This window comes from Phoenix dactylifera, chromosome 1 (genome assembly GCF_051530095.1).
Source record: "Phoenix dactylifera cultivar Ajwa chromosome 1, Ajwa_hap1_PhDact_Kaust_v1.1, whole genome shotgun sequence".
Taxonomy (NCBI): Eukaryota; Viridiplantae; Streptophyta; class Magnoliopsida; order Arecales; family Arecaceae; genus Phoenix; species Phoenix dactylifera.
The window spans coordinates 42,384,175-42,400,000 of NC_143190.1; the positions used below are offsets into that span (position 1 = coordinate 42,384,175).

A 15,826-nucleotide genomic window follows, 5' to 3' on the forward strand; every position below is an offset into this window, starting at 1 on the left:
AAGGCTACACCTCGATCATGGCGCCCAGAACTCAAATCAACTGGAGATACCTTGGAGACGTGACAGCCGGCATATCCTCTTCCATCGACAAGTGGAATTTCAGTTAGGATCTTCTAGTTGCCGGCGAGTCTCTAAGATCTCCCATCCCTTCCAGCGGAAAAGCATCGCCCCCTATCCCTTTGTCGCGTTCGCCAAGCCCCACACGAACGGAGAAAACGAGAAACTGAGAGGGCATTTTTGTAAACTCAAGTACGAACCGCCTCGCCGGCAACGAACTGTTTTTTTGGCGCCATTTCTCCGCGTCCTCTTACATAAATCCCGGTGGCTTTTTTTTTCGGCGTTGTTTCTTTTTTCTTCCTTCCAAGGCGAAGATGGAGAAGGGTCGACCGCGAAGAACAGGATCCCGGGAGGTGAGCTCCCGGTTGCTCCTCTCCCCGGCCTCCTCGCCCGCCTCCGGCCTCGCCGTCTCCCCTGTTCGCCGCAGAACCATCTCCGACCCCCCTAGCAAGCTCCGGTCCTCTGTCTCCTCCTTCTCCCGCGGCCTCTGGCCCTCCTCCCGGAAGCCCGGCACCCTCGCTGACCACCTCGGCGACGACCGCCTCATCGACCTTGCCGAGCGGAACGCCGGCGGCAAAGCCGTCTCCACCACCACCGCAGCCGCTCCTCAGTCCATCATCCGCCAGCGGAGCTGCTCCGAGTTCGGCCGGTTCGATGGCAAGGACGAGACGAAGAAGAAGGGCCGGAGGTCCAGGGAGAACCTCCCGATCGGCGGGTCCATGCGGTACAACGGCAAGATCCGCTTCCCCCGATCGCCTAAGCCTGGCAGCTCCCCTCCCTCTCCTTCCTCCGCCGTGCCTTTAGCCCTGACCCCCGGCCGGATCTCGGTGGACGAGAACGCGCTGCCTCTCCTGCGGAAGTCAGACTTCGGCCTCGACTACCCGAGCTCGGAGTCGGACCGGAGCGAGACTAAGATCCCGACTCCGAGAATCCCGAAATCTGAGTCGGCGAGGGTGATGGCGGCGAAGGCGATCAGCAGGGCGAGCTCGATGACGGCGTACGGTTCTGCCTCGACGCAGTGGGCCCTGTCGCCGGGGCGGCGGTCGGGGTCTCCTCCGACGGCAGCGGCGGCAGAGGGGAGAGCGGCGGGGATGGGGAGGTCGTTCTCGAACCTTCGGCCGCCGAGCCCGGGGAAGGGCAGGAAGGTGGGGAATTTTATAAGCATGGGGCTGGATCTACTTCACTTTCGAAGGAGATCGTTTTCTGGGTCTAGCGCCGGAGGCGGCGGGAGTTCTTCGCCGGCGTCGTCGTCTTCTTATCCTTCCTTAGCCGTGGGTTCTCCGAGTGCGGGAGGGGTGGGGGTCATGGGGGAGATGGGACACCAGTTCCGGCTGATGCACAACCGTCTGATCCAGTGGAGATGCGTGAATGCGAGATCAGACGCCGTGAATCGGATCAGGATGGCGAATTCGGAGGTACGTGGTGTCTGTCCTCGCCCTTGGTCTTGGATCCCTTCTTGCTCGTCCCGCTCAATTTTAAATAAAACAGCCGGCTTGATCTGCTGTTTCGCCTATCAGGCAGCAGACAGCATTTCCTTTGGAGCCACGCAGGCGTGCCTGTGGGTCACACCGATGGCGCTTCAATCGTAGTGGCACGTGGCCAGTTCTGATTTGTTTGAAAAACTTGCGGTTTGATGCCCGCGTCGGCGGGGTCGGCTAGTTGATTTAATCCAGTGGTACTAACGATGTGCGCTTTGATATTGGTGAGGGATGCAGAGGATGTTGGTGATGGGGTGGGCGGAGGTGACGAAGGTGCAGAGCAGGGTGGTGCAGAAGAGGTTGAAGCTGGAGAGGGAGAGGCTGGCGCTCAAGCTCAACACCCTCCTCTCTTCCCAGGTCAGTACTAGAACCCCTCTCACCTTAAATTGCTGGATACAACCATAAGTCCACCCCAGGGATGCCAAAGTCAACTCGGGATTGGCTGCGGTGCATACGGCAGAGAACAGTACAAGCTTGGGTAACCGCCATATCACTCATCTCATCTCTCTATCCTATGTATTTCTCACTAACGCAATAGTACTCTTCATTTCTAAGATGAGCGAAAGCACTTCATTACTGAGATGAGTGATATAGCAGCTATTCAAGCATGCGAACAATGCAAAACATGTACCGCATAGAATCCGGGCTCAATTTATTAGATGAGCATAGAACAACCAAAAAAGCCCAACACATCTGATCAAAAAGAGTTCGCATTACATAGCGCATGGACTATAACTAAGCTATACTCTTTTTGTTCAGAAGTAATGGCTTAAATATCCTACCAAAAAAGCCAAAAAAGAGACTTGAATAGATCGGGATGCTAGTCTTATTACCAAATTGCGAGCATGGAATGACTAACGTATCCTGGTGATGGTGATGATGGCAGATGAAGGCACTGGAAAGCTGGGGGGACATGGAGAGGCTGCACACTTCAGCGCTGTCCACCACCAAGGGCTCCTTGCAGGCTACCGTGTGCAGGCTGCCCCTCATCGATGGAGCCCAAGTAGCTGCTATTCTTATATGACAAACACACATCACAAGCCGTTTTATCGATCACCAAGATTCATATACATAATCCATAGCAGGGAACTCTTTATCTGTTTTTATCAAGATTCAACTTTTTATTGGCAGGCAGAGCCCCAGCATCTGTCCGCAGCGCTTCGACAAGCAAAAGATATTTTGGCAGCAATCACAAGCTCGGTCAATAAGATCATTCCCACGGTAAGCATGAAAGCATCTCACAATTAATACATACCTCCACTAGTGCTAGGATAAGATCATGGTCGACTTCTATGCATTTTCATAAATCTTCCAGCATGCAATCGTCGTTACCATACACCTCCACGTGTTCTAGCACAGAAAATAACATTCGACACCTGGCATGATTTTGGATACAGACTCCAAACACAGTCCCTCTGCTTTCAGACCTTGTCCGTGTGATTGCCGCAGAACGATCGCTTATAGAAGAATGCTTCGAGTTGCTGCGCTTGGTCGCTGCCCTCCAGGTAACCCGTGATTATCTCCTATCATGCTCAACGCATCCAACTATTTTGGAATCTCAATAGCCTGAAAATTGTAGCCTAATTCATTGCTTTGTAGCAGATCCAAGAGCAGAGCTTAAAGTGCCATGTAATCCAATTTAATTCACTGCAACAACGGAAACAGCTTGAGAAGAACATGGTTATAATGACTAACCAGTCGGAGCTGAGGCCCCAGGTTTAAGAAACTCAGCATCAGACCACAATTTTGATCTGGCACCTTGTTCTTTTTTTGATGGAATCTGGCACCTAGTTCGCAGGAGGAAGTTCATCGAGGAGCAGCGTACCAACTAGTCTAGTTGGTAAAGTTATCAGGCTGTCGTATCCAATGACCTGTGCTCGAATCCCACCTACACCCAGGTCGTTCAACAACAATAATGACAACTTGAGGGCATTGTGTACAAAATTTCATATAAAATATGATACCGAAACTGGGTTCTACACTTTCTGCTAATCCAACTCCCAGGAGCACGGGACATGTGCACGATAATGAAGTAATCGAGAAATTTATCGAAGCAGATGTGCAAGAGAGCCTTGAAACCAACAATCAGAGTTCATATCATAATTGGACCAACCTGTCCGAGCAAGCTGATAACATGACAACATAAATTATATTCTAGTGAACAAGAGGGTGCTCTGCATTCTAGGCTGATAGATGAGAAAGAGTTGTGGTAATTGTGGTTTGAACAGTGTCCTGCCCCTCCGATCTAACAGTGCAATCCATAACTTGCCCTTCAAGCTTCTAATAACAAGCCACGGAGTTATATATACTCTTTGGATTATGCGAAAGATCTTCACTCATATGAACAGTTGGCTATTGTTATAATTACTAAGAGAAACGAAATTGATGGCTATGAGTTTGATTAAATTCCACCCAATACATAAAGCTAGCTCATTAAACATTCAACAAACATCAACATAAACATTAAATCTGCATGTAAAAGAATAACGACAGAATGTGAGGGCAGCCAACCACCTATCACAATGCGTATGCCAATAAGCATTGTGAAGCATCCAAAAAGAAAACAAGGAGCCATCCAATTCTGATATTTTCAGCCTAAAAACCAGTTTCTCGGTTTTCATCCAAAATCCCTTCAGTCCTTTGCACTCCAAACCTTGAAATCTCAATGAGGGTTCGCATTCTACCAGTTATCATTAGGACAGTCTTCTGAGTAAATAAGTTATGCACATGTTCAATAGAATATTGGAAAACACAACTATAAAAAAAGGAGGGCAAAAAGATGGAAAGCACATTCAAGATAAAGGATCACAAGTCAACCTAACCACTGAAAGCACCACATCTAATTGTGGAAACGATCTTCAAATCCTTCCTTTGGACTAATATGACTAAATCATTTGCTAGTAAGCTCCAAGCACTCTTACACACTTTACATACTACAGCACGCCTTATTAATTTCTCAGAGTTCACTCACACAATGACAACTTTGAACGCCATCCATTACAATAAAGCCGTCATCATGCTCTATGTGATCCTTGAAACGATGATAATCGGATTACCTCTACCTCAAAAGATCTAGACTGCGGTCATCCAGAACACAGAGAATTGGAGCTGCCTGAAAGACCACAAATGTATTCGCACCACAAGAAATTTAAAATTATGCAACATCCATCCGCCACTGACTGTACCTCTTCCATACCTTGCCCGATACGTCACAAATCACATAAAGTCTTCTATCATAAAGAAGAACCCCAATCCATATAGGAAGGTATAATAAACCTCTCCACCAATGTATGTAAAACACCATGTGTCTCTTAATGTATTCTAAAAACAATCAAGCATAACATTCTCCAGCCTCTGCATTACCATGGATGGAAACCAAAGGAGGAGCTAAGAACAGCGAAAAATTCCTGGCAATGATTCCAAAAAAAGCAAAACCTCACTAGACCGAGGCCCATTGCTATGGGGACTACACTGTATAAGAGAATGACTAAGGTAATTGCCAATAGATTGAAAGACACGCTGGCTCTTTAAAAAGGGCGCCCTCCTAATCGAATTTGGATAGGAAGAGATATTTATGATTATCCCAAGGAGGCTTACTACTCAGCTGATAGATCAGGTGAGCCAGCCATGATCACTAAACTCGCCAAACCAGGCATATGATAATGTTAATCATAGGTTCCTATATGCTTAAGGAAAATGGGATTTGCAGAGTAGGATACGAAAGTTTATTTATATACAATGAATAGCACCTATGATCCATGGGCGACCAGTGGGGTTCATAAAAGGAACCAAACAAAGGTCTGCAACAAGGCTGTCTCCTCTCTCCATATCTCTACGGCTGGTTGCAGATGACACTGTAATAATAACAAAGCCAGATAGAGAGACTTTTCGAGGCTTCAAAACTTTATTTCATTTTTTCCTTGTTGCCCCGGAATGAAAACAAGACTTTTTTTACTTTGGTCATGTTAAAACCCCAGACGACGACGGATACTAATACAACTGGGATTCAAAGAAGGATTAACAGATGATCTATGGACTTACTTGGCTTGGTCCCAGTTTATAGGCATTAAAGAAATCTATAACTAGTTGGAAAGGGCGCAAAGAAAGCAGGAAAAAATGCAGTCAAAAGAAGCCTGCCTTAGTCTCAAATAGGGCTTAGCCTCAATGGCAGACCAACTACCAAATGCGGAATGACGGTCGTGAGCCGGTCCTGATGGAATTCCTAGGCGGGAAGGTGGACAAGGTGGCGGTAAGCCTCTTTATCTGGCGTAGCCCTTCGAGTGAAGCATTCGATTATGCGTGCTGGCCGCTCATCCTTAAAGGCCGGGTTGAGAAGGAAGAGAGAAGGGTTCCTCATTTTAGAAGGCTATATCAGCGGGAGCCTGTCAACGCCGAGGAGGCCCGCTACCGTGCGAGTGCTGTCGGTGGCGTGTCTCGATACCTGAAGGCTGCTCTTCGTGATGTCAATAGCGACGAGTATCCTTGTGCTTATGCCCGTTTGAATTTCAAATAGCAGTGGATGGCTACGCTGATGTGGAAAGAAGTAAAGCTCTGTCGTGCGCAGTTGATGGGGAATCGGGGTCTGAGGTGGCGGAGTCGGAGCGGGAGTCGAAGCCTGAGAAGCGTTATGCCTTCGACTACCAAAAGAAGGAGTGGTTCATAACGGATGAGCCTCCTCGAGGCTATGGCGCCCCTGAAATAAAGCCGGACGACTGGGGTTGATGGGTAGAACTGCGTTTGGCTTGCTCCCTCTGAGATGGAGGGTACGAAAAAACCCGGTGTAACTGGGTCCAGCCAAAGTTTGGGAAATAAAGTGCGATACATCGGTGTAGTAGAACAACCACCTCCCACCCATTCTTCAGTTGGATCCTGACCCGTGGACTCCTTTTGCCCGCGTTTTTGTTGTTTGTCTCGTAAGCATTTCGGGATGCCCTGATGGAGGGTGAGACTCTCATTTCAGTTAAGGCGTCATCATTTCAGGTAAGACGGGCGGAACACCTAGCAATTAGGAAAGGAAAAGAGAAAAACCACTTGTTCTTCTTTCGGTTAAGTACCCTCTCATCCTTCCAAAACGAAGAACCCCTTCTATCCTATGGCCATCAAACTCATACCTTTACTTCCTCTAGCACTTCCTAGTTTCTGGTTTATGCACAAGAGAAGTCTAAAAATGAAACCTAAAATTCTAAAACTTACATTGCAGAATATCTAGCAGCTTCCTCCAGCACATCAAACCCTGTCTCCACGCCCATCACCACATAATTTCTCAAGTAAAATGTTCAGTCAAAAGATCAACTCAAACCACAAGATGATGACTCTCACAACCTTGATCTGCTACTTCCTGGCACCAGCAAACCACCATTTCATCACTCAAAATGCAAAGTCACTATAAGACTTTAAGCTGCCTTATGGTCCTTATCTGATCTGAGGTTACTGATAAATTGTTTCTTACTTCTACAAATAACCACATATGCTTTATTGTTGAACACTATCTTGCCATTAGAATTTTTTATCTCATATAAGCTGCCCTGATCAAGGTATCTATATGGCAGGGAGGGGGAACTGAGTTCAGAATAAATTCAATTTACAAAACAGATGAGGAATACTTTTCCTACTTCAAATTGTAAATTCTCTCAAGCCTTAACTCCAAGACAAACATAGTGACCTCCCAACGCCTCAAGCCTTAAATAGGCAGATAGACCTAAGTCTTCCATGCTCTCAGTTGCTGTTTCTAACAAAAGAAAATAGGTTGCTACACAAACGAAGAAAATAGGTTATCAATTAATTGTTCGTCTTTCTACAATCTAATGTCTAAACAAATATCCAGTACTGCTCAAAGTTCTAACTTTCATCAAACTAAATATCCATAATATAAAACATTTTTTAAACTATAGCACATTTTTTAGGTTCACATTTCTACATATTAAAAGTGTGAATAATGCTAAACATCAAACAAGCACAAGGGGGATCCTACTAGTCTTGGAGAAGAGGAAGCATATGAATCTCCATGGTGGAATGGGAGAAAATGAAGAAGACATAGAATAGAACTATGCTGTTCAAAAAAGGAATTAATCAGCAAGCTAAGAGGGCATACATAAAAAGATCGGCAACATATCACAACTAGCCCAACAAAAATGACTGGCAAAACTTAATTTTAGTTGAACCACCTTTCCATGTAGCATGGTCAAGTACTACTCTCATGGCACATTTTTCCATTGTTGGAAATGAAGCCTTCAGATGAGGTGTTGGTTTCTTCTGTTCACACTTCCCACCAAAAAGCGTGTGGGATGATTTGCAATAAAGCAAGGTTTTCCCATAGAATAAAAGATTCTCCCCCAAGAACCATTAACAAGATACCAAAATTACAAAAACAGTAACGATTTACCCAGTAAAGAATGACTTGATATTTGAACAAGTTTCATCTTCTGTGACTTGGAGAAGAACAGCGTGAATATTTCCCAACTTTTTATCCTTTGTTCAAAAAATAACCCTATAATTGAAAAAAAAAAACTTTTTTCGTCTTACTTCCAAGACTACACAAGGACACTTACCTACTTAAGCTATGAGCTTGAACCTTAGAAACCCCATCCAATTTATTTTGGCTTTGATGTTAAAAAAAGAATCTTGATGCAAAAAAATCTTTCTGCATTTTCGTTCCAAGACTGCTCAATGACATAGAGACCTACGAAGGTTGTAAGTTTGAATTTTTAATGTTTTTTTTACTTTTGAGTACTAGGATGGGAGGAAGCGCAGTCAAATCTGTTGAGGGTGGGATCCAAACACCCAATGGCTTCACCAATTGAGCCATTTGGCACCCTCTATAAAAATGGTTGAAAAATATTATGCAATTTTAATGCTAAAAGTAATATTCAATATTATTTATTATCTTTACAAATCAAAACTTATACTATCATAAAAAGAACTACATTATCAAGTTTTTTCTTCTCGACATGCTTTCGCATGTGCATTGCTACTAGCAGATATCATGTGGGATGATTTCCACTGAAGCAAGGTTTTCCTTGTCAAAAGAGGAGGGAATCCACAACATTAGCTAATCTTCCCCCAAAACCATCAAATGTTCCAACAAATCTCCTAATAAGAAAACAATTGAGGCAAGGAATAATTTCAACTCCTGGTCAAACAGAACACAATGTCTGTCTGTACCACTCTTGGACGTTGTCATGGGATATTCTGCCAAGTATAATGTCCTGGCAAATTGCTTAAAATGCGCTATAGAACCTGAAAATCCCTAAATCCATATAGAGCAGATCAGCTCATCAAAGAATTAACTATTTAACCATAAAGAAAGCTATGCGAAAAGAATTTGGAAAATCTATTACCTCATTTTTTTATCTTCCTTACCTTTCTAATTTCATTTCTTTAATAAACAAAGAAGAGAACTCACCTCAACTTACTTCAATCTCATTAGGCCTATACAAACAGATAGAAAGCACCACATCTAGCTAATAGTATTCTATCACAAAATGCAGAGTCAGAGGACATAAAAGATAGCTCTCTATCAAACTAATCTTCAAAAAATCTTGTATCTTCACACCTCTCAAAAATGTAAAAGTATTAAACTTCCTCAGAAATATTCCATATGTTGGATATATTTGAAATCATAGCCACCTCCCAACAATGCCTCTCGATAATATCTTTCCGTCATCACATTTTCCGAAATGAGTCTCTTTGTCACCTACAAATCTTGATTATCACTTTTCCAGCTGCACCATGTTCTGAATCTATAAAGTCCTGATACCTGAAGCAATACTTATATCTATAATTCTTCACAACTTATGGAAAAACATTTACTGCATTTACTCTTTATTTATTATGCCCTGCGCCCCCCCCCCCCCCCCAAAAAAAAAAAAAAAAAAAAAAAAACATTTACTCTTTACAGTAACTCCTACCCCTTAGAAAGAATCTGATCCAAATTTCTAGGCTTCTACTTTAGAGGAAGAAAAATGAGAAAGCTTTGAGTAAATCAACAAAATACCGCTAATAGGCCCTTGAAAGTATCAAAAAATGCTGTCCTTCTCAACTAAACATTGGGGCTTTTAGCCATCTACTGAGTCACACAATCCCAATCTTTCCTTATTCCGAGTTTACAAAAATTCAGTACCCTACAAGATGCCCTACCTATTTTCCATTCCTACTTCAAACAAAGAACAATAATTCACCTTCAATCAATATGAACCGATTAAGGCAAGAAAGAAATTAGAAAGCCAATTTCTCTAGACCACTTTAAGAAAATGAGTGGGGTATTTACTCCTAGGCACATGACAGGATCCTAAGCAGCCAGCCACACAACTTACATACACAAATAGCACAGAGAAGGAAGTTGGATGTCCTTGCCTCAAACCATTTTGTGATCAAAATAAAAAATAAAAGGGATCCAACACAATGTTAATAAAAAATTTGCAATCACAATACAACTACTCATCCCATTGACCTACCTGCAACTAAAATCGACTTCCCAAAAAATGCTAGAGACAATTGATCTATTTCAGTTTTAGTCAACTTTGTGGAGTTTTGGTTTTGGTAATTTGGTGGTTTCAAAAGTTTCTCTCCAAGTTTCAGAGTTCTGGTCAAAAAAAAAAAAATCAAAAATTTGAAAAAGAAAGAAAATAAATGAAGCAAAAAGGATGTTATGGATAACATTTTAGAGTATTGTCTTATATTAAGTCTTTATTTTTGTATATTTCGATACTCTTAGGCCGATGCTAGTATTGCATATGAGTGAAAGTATACTACTGTTTTTTTGATGTGAACATATTATATAATGATATATATAAAATTTCCTTCTTAAGCTTCAGCGTTTGAAAGTTTCATTATATTTACCCTTTTTTTTAATGCTGAGGGCATTCAAATTTTTTCTCCATTTTCTAGCAAAACTTAAAATTACATTGAATTCTTGTATTTCCGAAGCCAAAGGGATACTTAGTCATTTTTATGTAGTAAAACAATGTTTTTGTTTCAAGTAAAAAATGTTATACCTTTGATATGTCTCATATTTCGTTGCCCCAATTAATCTTTGTATTATACTGTAATAAGGGCCTTCTTTTGTGCCTCAGCCCAACAGGGTTATCTTCATTATGTATCTCATCTTTAACTCAAGGACAAACAAAAGAAAATTCATTGAACATGAATATTATAAAGATTATGTTCTTAAATGAATCAAGAAACAAATTCAATATAATTGTAAAAAAAACAAAATGATTCTTAACTGAAGAATACTAATAATTAAATTCAGCCAGTTTTAGCCAAAACTACCCAAAACCACCAAAACTTGATTAGTTTCAGTAGTCTCCCAGTTTCAGCTAAAACTGGCTGAGACTACTGAAACTAATCGAAACCCAAAACTGGGTGGTCTTCGTCAAAATAGATTAGTTCCCAGTGGAACTTAAAACCCTTGCTTAGGACTCTTTGATTATGGGCAACATAGTCATGTTGGAGTCTATGAAAACCGAACCTAACCCAGCCAATTATATCTCTAAACTATTCAAAATTAACATGGCTCAGGTTACTAAAATTGCAAAAAAAAAGGGTATGAACTTTTATTTTATCAAGAATGAAGCCCCAAACCCCCTCTTCTAAAGTATGTGATGTTTGTAGCTACCATGTGCAGACCTTTCCAACTTCCAATCACTAAATATGTAATATATGATCCAATGATTCAAGAAAGAACAAGCATACCGTTCTGGGCATCACTTTTAAAGTTTAAAGGATTTCAATTCAAACAAAAAAACTACCCAAAAGATGTTTGAATTCCATAAAAATAATCTACTGCTTCACATATATATATATATATATATATATATATATATATATATATATATATATAGTGTGTGTGTGTGTGTGTGTGTGTGTGTGAGAGAGAGAGAGAGAGAGAGAGAGTGTGTGTGTATGTGTGTGTGTGAGAGAGAGAGAGAGGGTGTGTGTGTGTGTGTGTGTGAGAGAGAGAGAGAGAGTGTGTGTGTGTGTGTGTGTGCAGGTCTACTCTCGTTCCAAAAGGATTGGGGCCTCAATCCTATTGACCCAAGATCAATGACAAAATTTTTATATGGAGCATCCACACCGTTAATTGTGATCTACATAACATCAACTATTTACAAACCACATATCATTTGTTTCAAAGATAATTTGCCTGTGCATCAAGTGGCCCAAAAAATAGATCATTAGTGGTTCGATATGATGTTTTGCATGATTTATGGTTTAGTGGTCCAAATATTTTATGAGGTGGAGAATATGATCAGCGGTGTGGATTTTTAATTTACATGCCCTATCATATGGTCTTGCATGCTAACAATATCGCAACTATCAATGTTTGTCCCAACTTGATGCATATCTATGAAGGCTTTCAGAACACATGATTTTTTGCTTTCTTAATAGTTTTGATGATGACATAGATCTAGGAGAGGAAACACTCTCTATGACACATATATCCATGTAATTAACAGTGCCAGCACCTTTAAATTGATGAGGAAGTCTATAGGGCTCATAATTGCCTGATTGGATAATATCCTCATGACAAGAATTAATCCTAATGAATTGGATCAATCATAATTGTCAAGAGGCTTCACCAATATCAATCAACACAAATTAAGGTTCTTCTTTTACTTGAACCTCCCAAAAAACATTCAGCAAATGTGCCGATGTTTAACAATAGATCACAAGATTATAGATAAAATGATCATCATCTTCCAAGAATAGAGGTCAAGAAACTTTACACATCTATCCTTAGTTTTCATATCCATCATAGAATAAGCATGAATAACATCATCATCAAAACAAAACGTTCATGGCACAATGTCTAAAAGGGGCATTGTGAAGATTTTTTCTTCTCTTTGGCAACCAACTATTGCTGCTTGTAATAATCTCATCACTTCTACATAGTTTCACTGAGAAAGAATGTCGAGATTCCTAGTCAATCTTTAGCATGTCTGCAGTTAAGTACCAACTTATTTCATGGTTATGCTAACTTTATGTTGACACTTTAGACACCATCCTCTAAGCATAAATAAGATATTCGGGCAATAGAATTTAAGTGTATGTTGCAGACATCAACCACAATTTACAAATTTAAATCAACATCCTGAAAATCTACAGAATTGATTAGTACCCGAACCGTTACCAAGGCTTAAACCTAGAGCTTACACCATTTCCCAAATTTGAAATCAACCAAACATTTGATTCAGTGATGTCAAATCTTATAAGAGACAATAAATCAATTCTAAAGAGATCACGTTACAATAGGAAAACTAAGAAATTATAAAAACACAACATATAATGTCTGACATAACACCATAAGGAACCTTTAGAAGTCTAAACTACATGATATTGATAACAAGATATATAATGAGCCAGTCCGAGGGCAAAGAAAAAAACTTCGGAACAGGAACTTGAACAACTAACTATAAGGGATATTTCGCACCAAGTTATCCCCATTGAAAAGGCACCTATTTGTACTACCTTAAAACTAACAACTTGCTTTGTTAGAAATTCAACCTACCAAAATAAAACTCATGAGCACCTACAATTGGGATACAGTTTTATAATTTGAAATATGCCATCCATGCTAAATAAATATGCCCAACCTTTTACTTCACTAAAACTAAAATCAGATTCATAATGCAAGAAATAAAGAATCCTTACCAAATTCTAAATAGTGCTCCTTTAAAAATTATGGTGTAGAAGCATAGTATGTGCAGGAACTGGAAGTGATACACATCAAACAAATAAATGCGATGACAATCCATGCATATGTTAGATTAAAGAAAAATGAATAGACAACATTGTATCAGCATCCACGACAATCAAGAAACCGGTTCTCTTTCTCTCTTGCAGAGGAAAATATAAAATTGTTACTATGGCAGCTAAGGTTAAGAACTTTCCAGGGAAAATTTTGAGAGCACATGGACAAAGTATTGAATCAGCTAGTGGAACTGTGGAGTAGCACTAATCAACAATAACCAGTCTTGGAACCGAACATCCCTTTCCATGTATCAATGCCTTCTTAATAGCAAGGGTCCTGTTAATCAATTTCCATCAACAAAGATATATGCAAATGCTACTGCATAAGCTAAGCAACTAACAACCAGAAACACATGACAAACAATTTTTCTTTCCTTGATATAGCATGGTGCCAAAACCACAAGATCGTGGTGCCTAAAAGCAACAAGCACATGTATAGCAAACCACAAAAGACAGTGAGATATTTTTAACTTTACAATCATCGTCTCATATCTAAATTGAATGAAAGCTGTCTTTATCTACGCAATATATAGTAGTAGAACATCCAATTCAAGTAACAAGATGGGGGAAGGGAAAAAAACAATAAAACAAACTCAGGAGAGGGTGCTGATCAAGGTCACGATCAGGACCCGGCATTGGGAAGGGCGGCCATGAATGCGTTGTAGGATGATTCAAGATCGAAGTGGAGCTGCCTCGCCTGCTGCTCCGTCAGCTCGTCAGCGGCCCCCATCTTCGCAAGCCTGGCGAGCCACTCCCTGACCTTGACCCTCCCCTCGAAGTCAGGGGGCAGGATCCCGCCGCCGAGCTTGGCGAGGGAGGAGGAGAGGTCGGAGAGGAGGGGGTGGACCTGGTCGACGGCGACCATGTTGAGCTTGAGGGAGTCCATGGCGGTGATGAAGTGCTGGACGCACTCGGCGACGGCGGAGGCGGAGGACGCGGAGGAGGAGGCGGAGGAGGCGCGGTGCTCGACGGTGGCGGGGACGCCGGAGACGAGGAGGCGGTTGAGGGCAGCGGGGCAGTCCATCTTGTAGGCATCGGCGAAGCGTTCGACGGACGGGACGGCATCGCGGAGGGAGGAGGAGAGGGTCTTGAACTGGGCGATGAGCTTGAGGCACTCCGCCTCGTACTCGGCGGAGGAGACGAGGTCGCGCACGTACGCCTTCTCCAGCTTCTCCGCGGTCTTGATGATGGCGTAGAGATCGGCGAAGTTGTCGAGCATCTCGCGCTCCCGCTTGTCGTTCCACAGCTTCACCTCCATCGTGGCGGCGGCGGCGTCCAGGGCCGGATCGGTCGCTCCGATGAGGGGTTAGGGTTTGGGGAATGGGAGGACTCGGTTTCTTGAACGGCGATCGTGCTCTCTCTTTCGAACGGATCGATCGCGCTAGAATTAGGATTACGTTTCCGCGTCCTAAAAAATTTAGCAGAAGGCGAAGCAGCACGAAGGAGGAAGGGAAGAAGGTGAGGGAAAACTGGGGACCAGAAGAGCGAACAAAGAAAGGAAAAGAAGGGGAAAGAGGTGAGGGGAAAACCAAGAAAATGAACTCCGGTTGGTTCGATGCGTCCAATACATAGCCAAAATGCTTATCGGAATTGGGTCGGGGCCCAGCGAGTAGTCCTGCTTATCGGACGGGCTGGTCTCAGCCCCATACGTAACCAAATTTAGCCAGGCCCGAGCCCTATAGTTTTGGACGTCGGGCCGGGCCTCAGATTTTTCAGATTGCAGCAGCGGCGAGAGGGGAAGCGGACAACGCAGCAAGAAGGCGCGGTGAAACGAGGAGGCCCGGAATTAGGGATTCGAGGATTATAGGTTGGGGATGTAATTTTGTAAAATTTTAAGGAAGATTGTAACGGGCTAGTCCTTATACACATGTTTTTTATTCCTAGGATATTCGAGGGCAGAAGATTTTATCCGAGATCAATGGTAGACAGAGCATTTGCACATGCAGCTGAGCTGGCAAGCGTTGTGGTAGAGTTTCCACCTGCAGAGGACAGGAACATCTGGGCCCCCCCTTTAGCTCTTGTAGCGCCCAGACATGCTATGGTGCCCATGGTATTCTGGGAGCTTCCACCCTCAAATTTTCTCAAGGTGAACACTTTGACAGCAGTATTTCAAAGGGCGGTAGTAGATGTGGTGTGGGCTTCGTGATCAGAGACCAAGAGCTCAGGTTGATTGTGGTAGGGGACGACGCATATTCGATGAGTCCATTCTAGTGGCAGAGCTACGCACGGCGTGAGAGGGTCTCATACATGCTAGTGTACACTTGGGGGCCTAGCGGATATTCTTAGAGGGTGATTCTGTCACAGTGATTGAATGGATTAGGTGCAGGCGTGCCAGGCCAGACCTACACCTACTAGTCAAGGATGTCTGCCATCTTATGGACAATCTTAATTCTTTATGGGTCGCACATGTTATTGGAAGGCGAATAGTGCGGCGGACTAGGTCGCCTCCTCCGCAGCTCATCACTTCGAGGCCTTCATATGGGATGGCACTGGCCCCATCCCGCGGGGCTTCGATCGTGTTTTGTATTCTGATTTCTCAT

General features: G+C 42.8%; 2 protein-coding genes across 2 annotated transcripts; one reads left to right on the plus strand and one right to left on the minus strand.

Annotated features, from left to right (window-relative positions):
• The first annotated feature begins 371 nt into the window (after nucleotides 1–371).
• On the plus strand, nucleotides 372–3,462 carry LOC103719348 (uncharacterized). Its single transcript, XM_089924689.1, has 6 exons — nucleotides 372–1,485; nucleotides 1,765–1,892; nucleotides 2,422–2,538; nucleotides 2,667–2,756; nucleotides 2,933–3,040; nucleotides 3,138–3,462. Exons 1-6 carry the CDS (start codon nucleotides 372–374, stop codon nucleotides 3,255–3,257), a joined length of 1,677 nt encoding a protein of 558 aa, XP_089780815.1. The 3' UTR covers nucleotides 3,258–3,462.
• A 10,178-nt stretch (nucleotides 3,463–13,640) lies between these two features.
• Nucleotides 13,641–14,835, minus strand: LOC103719338 (vacuolar protein sorting-associated protein 28 homolog 1-like). Its single transcript, XM_008808537.6, has one exon. The coding sequence runs from the start codon at nucleotides 14,542–14,544 to the stop codon at nucleotides 13,909–13,911; it is 636 nt and encodes a 211-aa protein (XP_008806759.2). The 5' UTR covers nucleotides 14,545–14,835; the 3' UTR covers nucleotides 13,641–13,908.
• Between the last annotated feature and the right edge of the window lie 991 nt (nucleotides 14,836–15,826).